The 10,660-nt window shown below is 45.4% G+C and overlaps 1 protein-coding gene across 1 annotated transcript in view; it reads left to right on the forward strand.

The window, feature by feature from the left end:
• LOC135054554 (zinc finger protein 271-like) overlaps nucleotides 1-8,308 on the forward strand; it is a 32,059-nt gene extending 23,751 nt beyond the window's left edge. Inside the window, exon 5 of the mRNA XM_063957709.1 lies at nucleotides 5,971-8,308. Coding sequence (XP_063813779.1) covers nucleotides 5,971-7,787 — 1,817 coding nt within the window. The 3' untranslated portion in view covers nucleotides 7,788-8,308. The remainder of the gene's footprint in view (nucleotides 1-5,970) is intronic.
• The last annotated feature ends 2,352 nt before the right edge of the window (nucleotides 8,309-10,660 follow it).

The raw sequence follows: 10,660 nt of genomic DNA on the forward strand, positions 1-10,660 counted from the left end.
CTTCTGATGCCGGTATTCTGGCTACCAAGGCTTCTACTACGTCCATTCTGGCCCGCCGGATTCTATGCCTGCGGTCCTGGTCTGTGGATCTAGACTCTAAGAAAACCCTGGAGGTTCTCCCTTTTAAGGGAGACATCCTTTTCGGAGAAGACCTCAACAAGATTGTGGCTGACTTGGCTTCTGCTAAAACAGCCAGTCTGCCTAGTACTGCCCCTTCGGTGCCGAAGGCTAAAAGTACTTCCTTTCGCTCCTGTCGTCCTTCAGGGAAAGCAAAGGGTCAGGCGTACCCCAAACAGGGTCACACTTCCAAACCCGGTAAGCCCAAACCCAAACGGGCCTGGGCTGCCAGTCAGCCTGCTTCCAAAACTGATAAGCCTGCCGCATGATGGGGCGGGCCTCCCCCTGGGGTATCCCAGGGTGGGGGGGCCGACTTCTAGGGTATACCCAGGAATGATTGAAGGCCACTTTCGATGCCTGGGTACGGGAAGTCATTACTCGAGGTTACGCCATGTGCTTCAAAAATTGTCTGCCTCATTGATTTTGCCTGACAGACGTCCCTTCGTATCAGGTGAAGGCAAAAACTCTTCATTCGGTGGTACAGACCCTCCTGGATACAGGAGTGGTGGTACAGGTGCCTCTAGCTCAGAGAGGCCAGGGGTACTATTCACCGCTGTTCCTAGTCCCGAAACCGAATGGGTCCTCCCTGCCCATTCTCAACATCAAGGCATTGAACAATTTTGTGAGGGTCTCCAAGTTTCGTATGGAAACTCTTCGCTCTATTGTTCTGGCATTGTAACCTGGGGATTATATGGTCTCCCTGGACATTCAGGATGCTTACCTGCATATTCCCATTGCAATGTCGCATCAGCAATACCTGAGGTTTGCGGTTGGCAACCTCCATTACCAATTTCGGGCTTTACCTTTTGGTTTGACCACGGCTCCACTAGTCTTCACCAAAGTCATGGTGGTAATGATGACTGTACTACGCCTTCAAGGGGTCAGGATCCTACCGTACCTGGATGATTTGTTGATCCTTGCAAATTCCCCAGATATTCTCCTATGTCAGTGATTTTCAACCTTTTTTTACTCGTGGCACACCGAACAACATTTTAAAATTGCCAAGGCACACCATCAGTTCCCCACAGAAAAAACAAAACACACACAGTAAATAAAAAAATCCACACATACATTGGCTTACACAGAAAATACAATCACATTGCTCCCCACATGAATTATTCACATTGTTCCCCCCATAAATCCATAAATTCTTATTCTCCCCACATAAATCCCATTGAAATCCTATTGTTCCCCACAGGAGAAATAAAATAACAAATATTATCAGCTGTCCTCCCTGTCCCTCAGTGGCGGGGGTTGTTCATAGTGCAGTTCTGTGAATACTGAGCAGCGGGCGGTCGGTCAGGTGTGGATGTGGGTTGGCAAGGAAAGCTGTGTATGCAGGCGGGAACTGGAAGATGTGTATGCAGGCAGGTGGGCTGGCTGGGTGGTGAGACACGGCGGCCGTGACCTATGATATTACACCGTTTTCAAGGCATAGGTCATGGCCGGAGCACGACTGATTCTCTAAGAAGAGCCTGAGCCAACAGTTCACTCTAAAGGTGCTGGAAGCTGCTCTGGCTCCGCGGCACACCTTGCAACTGGTCGCGGCACACTAGTGTGCCACGGCACACTAGTTGAAAAAGCCTGTCCTATGTCATCTACATCTGACTGTCCAGTTTCGGCAAACCCACGGGTAGCCCATAAACTGGAAGAAATCCTCCCTGGTCCCTGCTCAGAGCATGGTGCACCTGGGGGCATTGTTGTACACTCACAACCAGTGGTTGTTCTTGTCTCAGGAGAAAGTCCTGAAGGTTCAGGACAGGATTCGATGCTTCCTATCTCATCCGCAAGTGTCGATACATGCGGCAATGCAAGTGCTAGGTCTCATGGTGTCTGCATTTGACATGGTGGAGTATGATCAATTCCATTCTCACCCTCTGCAGTAGCTGATTCTTGCAAGGTTGGATGGCCTGCCTCACCGGATCAGGTCTCACATGATGTCCTTTAATCTGGAGGTCCGTCTGTCACTGAGCTGGTGGCTCCAGGACCAACGATTGAACAGGGGTGGTCCCTTTCTGGATCTCCAAATGGGTCCTGCTGAATTGCCAGTGCGTCCATTAATGTTGCTTGAGGATCCCCTTGTTCTTGCTCCGAAGACCGGAACCTTGTGATTGTGTCGAGACGCCATCAGATCCACGTCTGGAAGGCCCCACCTGTCCACAAGGAGTTGAAACACTTCTGGATGGAGGCCCCACTCTCCAGCGTGTACGTCCTGACGACTGAGAAAGTCCACTTCCCAGTTCAGGACCCCAAGAATGAATATTGCCGATATGGCTGGTAGATGACGTTCCGCCCACTGGAGAATCCGTGATACTTCCCTCATTGCCATGCGGCTTCGAGTGCCGCCTTGATGATTTATGTATGCCATTGTGGTGGCGTTGTCCGACTGTACTTGAACATGTCTGTTCTGTATTAAATGCTGGGCCAGATTCAATGAGTTCAGAAATTGCTTCAGTCAGGAGTAGTCATTCCAGTTCCTCCTGCACAACGAGGACAGGGTTTTTACTCCAACCTGTTTAAAGTTCAGAAGCCAAATGGGTCATTTCGGCCCATTCTCAATCTGAAACTGCTGAACAAATACATTTGGGTACCTCGGTTTCACATGGACACCTTACATTCCATCATTTTGGCCATAGATCCTGGGGATTACGATTACCTACATGTTCCTATAGCACTGTCCCATCAGTGCTATCTCAGGTTCGCTATCCTCCAACAGCATTTTCAGTTCCAGGCCCTACCTTTTGGGTTAGCCACAGCCCCCAGAGTATTTACCAAGATTATGGTGGTAATGGTAACTTATCTCTGACAGCAGGGGATAAGAATTTTTCCATACCTCAACGATCTTTTAATCCTGGTACAGTTGAAGGAATTGCTCCTATGTCATCTGCAACAGACAGTAATGTATCTGCAGAAACATGGGTGGCTCATAAATTGGGCAAAATCATCTTTGGTTCCGTCACAGCGGATGACTCACTTGGGTGCTGTACTGGATCAAGTCTTCATAGAGTAATGTTACCTCTGAACAAGATATCCAAGGTTCAGTCAAGGATTCAGGACTTGCTACACAGTCAAAAGGTATCCATTCACGCAGCAATGCGTGTGATGGGTTTGATGGTGTCAACAATCGACATGGTGGAGTATGCACAATTCCACTCGAGGCCTCTGCAGTGCCTGAGTCTTGCCAAATGGAATGGCCTGCATTACATGATAAAATCACAGACTATGGTTCTTTCGATAGAAGTAAGGTAGGTCATTAGCCTGGTGGTTACAGACATCCCACCTGGACAAGGGGAGACCCTTGTGGATATCAGATTGGGAAATTCTGACAACGAATGCCAGTCTCCAGGGCTGGGGAGGAGTGTCAGGAAGGTTGTGTTTCCAGGGGCAATGGACCAAGGAAGAAGGTTGCCTGCCAATAAACATATTGGAACTTCGGGCCATATACATTTCACTGATTCAGTCAAAGGACAGTCTTTGGGGAAAACCAGTCCAGATCCGCTCGGACAATGTGACGGCAGTAGCGTACCTTAACCATCAGGAGGTAAGTCACATACTAAAGTGGGCAGAACTTCATCTTCCAGCCTTGTCCGCAGTATTCGTTCCGAGAGTCCTAAACTGGGAAGCGGACTTTCTCAGTCGACACGCCATTCGGGCAAGCGAATGGGCTCTGCACCCACAGGTCTTCCAGACTCTAGTAGACAAGTGGGGGTTGCCAGAGATAGATCTCATGGCATCCCGTCTGAACAACAAAGTGCTCGCATATGGGTCAAGAACAAAGGATCCCAGAGCGATCTTTGTGGATGCCCTGTCGGTGAGATGGGACTTTCATCAGGCTTATGTGTTTCTTCCAATCAGCCTATTACCAAGGGTGGTGAGAAAGATAAAGCAAGGGAAAGGTGCCGTGATACTAATCGCTCCAGCCTGGCCCAGAAGGCATTGGTACACAGATCTGCAGAGAATGTCGATGGATGCTCCATTTCTGCTCCCTCAACATCCAGATCTACTGATGCGAGGTCCTTGTTATCACAGACATCTGGATCGGCTTTCTTTGATGGCGTGGCTCTTGAAACCTCTATATTGATGTCAAGAGGATTCTCACAGCAGGTAATTCAAACTATGCTTAGAGCAAGGAAACCTTCCTCGGCTCGCATTTATCACAGAATATGGCAAACCTATTTTCATTGGTGTAGTGAACGGAAAATGGACCTCAAGTCTTTCAGAGTTTCCAGGGTCTTAGCATTCCTTCAGGCAGGAATGGATAAAGGTTTGAAGGTGGCTTCCTTCAGAGTGCAAGTGTTGGCATTGACTGTATGGTTCCAAAAGAAAATTGCCAACTTACAGGATGTGCATACTTTTTTCCAGGGAATGCTGCGCATTCAACCTCCTTTTGTTCCTCCTACAGTTCCTTGGGACTTACATCTAGTCCTGAAAGCCCTTCAAGTTGCCCCATTTGAACCACTTAATAAAGTGGATCTTAAATGCTTGACAGCTAAAGTTCTCTTTCTACTGGCTATGGCGTAAGCTAGAAGAGTGTCAGATTTAGGGGCATTGTCAGGTCGTTCCCCAGTTCTGATTTTTTTTATCTAGATAAAGCAGTTCTAGGAACTAGATATGGGTATCTTCCGAAGGTGGTGTGTAAATTCCACCTTAATGAAGAAATTGTAGTCCTGGCATTCCAGGTACCGGGCCTCTCTGCGGGAGATGCATTGCTGGACGTGGTCTGTGCATTAAGGATCTACGTGAATCGTACCAGTGCCATCGGAAAGACAGATTCTCTCTTCATTCTCTATGGATTTCACAAGAGAGGATGGCCTGCTGATAAGCAGACACTGGCAAGATGGCTTCGGATGACGATTTCAGAAGCATATTCTCAAGCTGATCTCCCTGTTCTGGCTAATGTCTCTGCTCACTCTGCTTGTAAGGTAGGTCCATCATGGGCAGCACAACGTGGTTCTTCAGAGCAGATATGTAAGGCAGCCACATGGTCTTCCATTAACACATTCATTAGACATTATGCCATGGATACCTTTGCCTCTCATGACGCTGAATTCGGGCGAAGGATTCTCCTTTCCAATCAGGAGCGTTCCCACCACTAAATTGCTTTGGTAAATCCCATTGTTATCCTGTGGATAACCTGTGGACCCTTCCCGGAGAAATATACGTTATGGTAAGAACTTACCGTTGATAACTGTATTTCTCCTAAGTCCACAGGATCCACAGGGGTCCCACCCTGAAGCACCTGATTTGTGGATCCTTTTACTCACTAACCTCTTCATTCTTGTACGGAAGGGTGTGCATGTGTGTTCTTATCGCCTGATTAGGACTATCTATGATGCTCCTGCCTTGAGCTTTGGAATACAACTGATTTGCCTGAGCCAGGAGGCGGGGATATATATGGAAGGGCCCATTGCATGCTGGGAGGCCAGAAAGCTTTGACCGATTGGTGCAAATCCGCTGTCGCTTCATCATATCTCATTGTGATCCTCTAGACTTAGGAGAAATACCATTATCAACGGTAAGTTCTTACCATAATGTATATTTCACATGTTTCCCCCAATATAGAACCTGCTTTGGTACATCTCATTAGTTGTTACCTGATAATTTTGTTACTCTGTAGAACTCCATGGTAGCCCCATATATCCCTTCCTTCTATGTGTTTATATTTTGTAGAAAAAGCTGTGGAAGTCACTTCAGACAAGGATGGTAGAGAGGTCAGGGATAGACCTTCTGGGGATGTGAACTTTTACCTGTATCTCATGGGGAAGAGGCTTTATCCCCCTAGTTATGGCTGCTGTATAGTTCTTCCATTAACATAATTTTCTTATATATATATATATATTTTATTCTCTGTAGATGAATGTAACAGAAGAAATATATTGGCTGAACGTCCCATTATATCTCCAGATTGTGAAATTGAAGCTAAAGACATCATGCGAGATTCTCTGGAAGACCATGTGATCCCAATTATACATCCAGTACCTCACAGTGCAGATATATCATCTGTTACCTTTAATCATGAGGAATTTTCACCTGATACCTCAGATATTGGTCAATCTATCACATCTCTTAGAGTAGATACACCATTTCCCAATGCTGTACATGACCTATGTTTTACTCAGAGCACAAAGATTATTACCCATCAGCCACCTAAGACAGGTGAGAGACCATTTCCATGCTCTGAGTGTGGGAAATGTTTTACATACAAATCACAGCTTGTTAAACATGTGAGATGTCATACAGGTGAGACACCATTTCCATGCTCTGAGTGTGGGAAATGTTTTAGACTGAAATTAGATCTTGTTAGACATGAGAGAAGTCACACAGGTGAAAAGCCATTTCCATGCTCTGAGTGTGCAAAATGTTTTACTCAGAAATCGCAGCTTGTTCAACATGCGAGATGTCATACAGGTGAGAGGCGATTTACATGTTCTGAGTGTGGGAAATGTTTTAGTTTCAAAGTAGATCTTGTTAGACATGAGAGAACTCACACAGGTGAAAAGCCATTTTCATGCTCTGAGTGTGGGAAATGTTTTACACGCAAATCATATCTTGTTGTGCATGAGAGACATCATACAGGTGAGAGACCATTTCCATGCTCTGAGTGTGCAAAATGTTTTACTCAGAAGTCGCAGCTTGTTCAACATGCGAGATGTCATACAGGTGAGAGGCCATTTACATGTTCTGAGTGTGGGAAATGTTTTAGTTTCAAAGTAGATCTTGTTATACATGAGAGAAGTCACACAGGTGAGAAGCCATTTCCATGCTCTGAGTGTAGAAAATGTTTCAAACGCAAATCACATCTTGTTACACATCAGATAAGTCACACAGGTGAGAAACCATTTCCATGCTCTGAGTGTAGAAAATGTTTCAATGACAAATCATATCTTGTTACACATCAGAGAAGTCACACAGGTGAGAAACCGTTTCCATGTTCTGAGTGTGGGAAATGTTTTACTCGAAAATCACTGCTTGTTGAACATTTGAGAATTCACACAGGTGAGAAACCATTTCCATGCTCTGAGTGTGGGAAATGTTTCACACAGAAATCACATCTTGTTACACATCAGAGAAATCACACAGGTAAGCGGCCATTTCCATGTTCTGAGTGTGGGAGAAGTTTCAAACACAAATCACAACTTGTTACACATCAGAGAAGTCACACAGGTGAGAAACCATTTCCATGCTCTGAGTGTAGAAAATGTTTCAAAGACAAATCACATCTTGTTACACATCAGAGAAGTCACACAGGTGAGAAACCGTTTCCATGTTCTGAGTGTGGGAAATGTTTTACTAGAAAATCACTGCTTGTTGAACATTTGAGAATTCACACAGGTGAGAAACCATTTCCATGCTCTGAGTGTGGGAAATGTTTCACACAGAAATCACATCTTGTTACACATCAGAGATGTCACACAGGTAAGCGGCCATTTCCATGTTCTGAGTGTGGGAAATGTTTTACTCGAAAATCACTGCTTGTTGAACATTTGAGAATTCACACAGGTGAGAAACCATTTCCATGTTCTGAGTGTGGGAAATGTTTTGCACAAAAATCAGCTGTAATTGAACATAAGAGAACTCACCCTGGTGAGAAACCATTTCCATGTTCTGAGTGTAGAAAATGTTTTACACACAAATCATATCTTGTTAGACATCAGAGAATTCACAAGTGAGAGGCCATTTCTATTTTCTGAATGTTGAAAATGTTTTATACACAAATCACCGCTTGTTATCAGAGAAGTCACACAGGTGAGAGGCCATTTCCATGCTCCGAGTGTGGGAAATGTTTACACACAAATCCACTCAATATTTTTAGAGAGGATATTCTAGAGTTGGCTTTCACATAAAAGAACAAAATACAACTTCATTAATAAAGGGAATGGAAAAATTATAAAGAGAGTTTACAAAAATTTGTTTAATTTGTATAAAAAAAGCAAACCCCATTGAGGTGACCTAATTAAAATGTATAAATATATTTGAGAAATATACAAAGATTTAACAAGCATATCACACTATGCTCATGTACAATTGTACCATTATTTTTATGATTGTATTTTGTTCTTGTTTTAATATTATTTTTATTAATACTTTACAAACAATATAGTACGGGCAATTTGTTGCATGTTACTGGCGCTATGCAGACTCTGTGTAGATATAGAAAAATGATGAGACTTTGTATAAAACATTTAATAATAAAAGTAACTTTCAATATTAGAAAATGTCATTTGCATAAAAAGTCTCAATATAGCAGAGATTAAAAATAGGATTATACTGGAGTCCTAGTACAATGGGGGTATAGATGGGGTCCAAAGGAGCCGATGCACTTTAAATTTCTTCAACTGGATGTGCTGGCTCCTCCCCTCTATGACCCCTCCTAAAGCCAGTCTAGGTAAAACTGTGCCCGAAGGAGAATGGACATACTTGAGAGAAGGAACAGAACAATAATGAGTGGTGAGATTTACACCAGCACACAACAATGTAACTGACCAGCAACAGCTGGTAGCAACAGTTGAACAGGTAAGCTTTTATAAAAGAGAACCCTGCAGACAAGTAAACGGACTGAGGCGGGTGCCCAATATCCCTTATGGACTACGAGAAAAGGATTTACCGGTAGGTAATTAAAATCCTATTTTCTCTAGCATCCATAAGGGATACCGGGGTCTTAGCATGATGGGGACGTCCCAAAGCTTCCATAATGGGCAGGAATGTGCAGAGACATCTGCAGCACTGCCTGCCCAAACTGGGTATCCTCTTTGTCAAGGGTATCAAACCTGTAGAACTTCACAAAGGTGTTCTTCGCCAACCAGGTAGCAGCACAGCATAGTTGTAAGGCCGAGACTCCATGGGCAGCTGCCCAGGAAGACCCCACCGATTTCGTAGAGTGGGCCTTCAAAGACTGGAATAACTAAGGCTGCCGACACATAGGCCTGTTGGGTAGTCAACCTAATCCATCGACCAGTGGACCGCTTAGAAGCATGGTAACGCTTTTTCTGCACATCATAAAGCACAAACAGGGAATCCGAACCAAGCCGTTCTCTTGACATAGGTCTTCAAGGCTCGCACAACATCCAGCGCCTCTGGAGGGGCAGAAGTGCCAGGACCTGATGGAACCACAATAGGTTGGTTCAAGTGGAATGCAGAGACAACCTTCAGCAGGAACTGCTGCCTAGTCCTGAGCTCTGCTCTGTCTTCATAAAAGACCAAGTATGGTCTTTTACACAATAAGGCCTCCAATTCTGAGACATGCCTAGCAGAAGCCATGGCCAGTAACATCACTGTGTTCCACGTGACGTATTTGTCTTCTACTATCCTCAACGGTTCAAACCAGGAGGACTGTAGAAATTCCAATACCACATTCAGATCCAAGGTTGCCGTTGGTGACACAAAGGGAGGCTGTATGCGAAGAATCCCTTGCAAGAAGGTCTGAACTTTTGGCAACACTGCCAACTTCTTCTGGAAGAAAATTGAGAGGGCTGAAATCTGGACCTTAAGCGAACCCAGATGTAAACCCATATCCGCTCCAGCCAGGAGGAAACGTAAGAAACGTCTCAAGTGAAAATCCGCCAGAGGATACTTGCACTCCTCACACCAAGAGACATATCTCCTCCAGATATGATGATAGTGCTTTGACGTCACAGGTTATCTGGCCTGAACCATGGTTGCAATAACCTTCTTAGAAAGGCCTTTGCGAGCTAGGATGTTCTGCTCAACCGCCATGCCGTCAAACGAAGCCACTGTAAGTCCGGGTAGATGAACGGTCCTTGTTGCAGAAGATCTCTTCTCATTGGCAAAAGCCAAGGGTCTTCGACGGACATGTCCAGAAGATCTACATACCATACCCTCTGAGGCCAGTCTGGGGCAATCAGAATTGCCTGGACTCCTTGATGCCTGATTCTCTTTAGCACCTTCGGAAGCAACGGAATCGGAGGAAACAGGTAGACCAACCTGTAACGCCACAGGGTTGTCAGTGCATCCACTGCTACCGCCTGAGGGTCCCTGGTCCTCGAACAATACTGGTGAAGTTTCTTGTTGAGCCGAGATGCCATTAAGTCGATCTGCGGGCAGCCCCTCAGATCAGTGATCTGACAAAATACCTGTGGGAGGAGGCTCCACTCCTGCGGGTGTAAGTCGTGACGACTGAGGAGGTCTGCTTCCCAGTTGTCCACTTCCGGAATAAAGATGGCCAACATTGCTCTTGCATTTCTTTCTGCCTAGAGGAGTATCCTTGACACGTCTCGCATGCAGGCTCTGCTCTTTGTTCCCCCTTGTCGATTGATGTATGCCCCGGCCGTGGCATTGTCCAACTGAACTTGAATGTCCTGATCTCGGAGTAGAGGATAGGCCTGAAGCAGAGCGTTGTAGATCGCCCGACGTTCCAGAATGTTGATCTTTGTAGGGCTTTGTGGGCTGATCACCTGCCTTGGAACTGAGCCACTCGGGTGACAGCTCCCCATCCTCTCAGACTTGTGTCCATTGTGAGGAGTATCCAATCTTGAATCCCGAAACTGTGACCTTCCAGCAGGTTTGAGGACTGTAGCCACCATAG

The sequence above is a fragment of the Pseudophryne corroboree genome, chromosome 3, assembly GCF_028390025.1.
Source record: "Pseudophryne corroboree isolate aPseCor3 chromosome 3, aPseCor3.hap2, whole genome shotgun sequence".
Taxonomy (NCBI): domain Eukaryota; kingdom Metazoa; phylum Chordata; class Amphibia; order Anura; family Myobatrachidae; genus Pseudophryne; species Pseudophryne corroboree.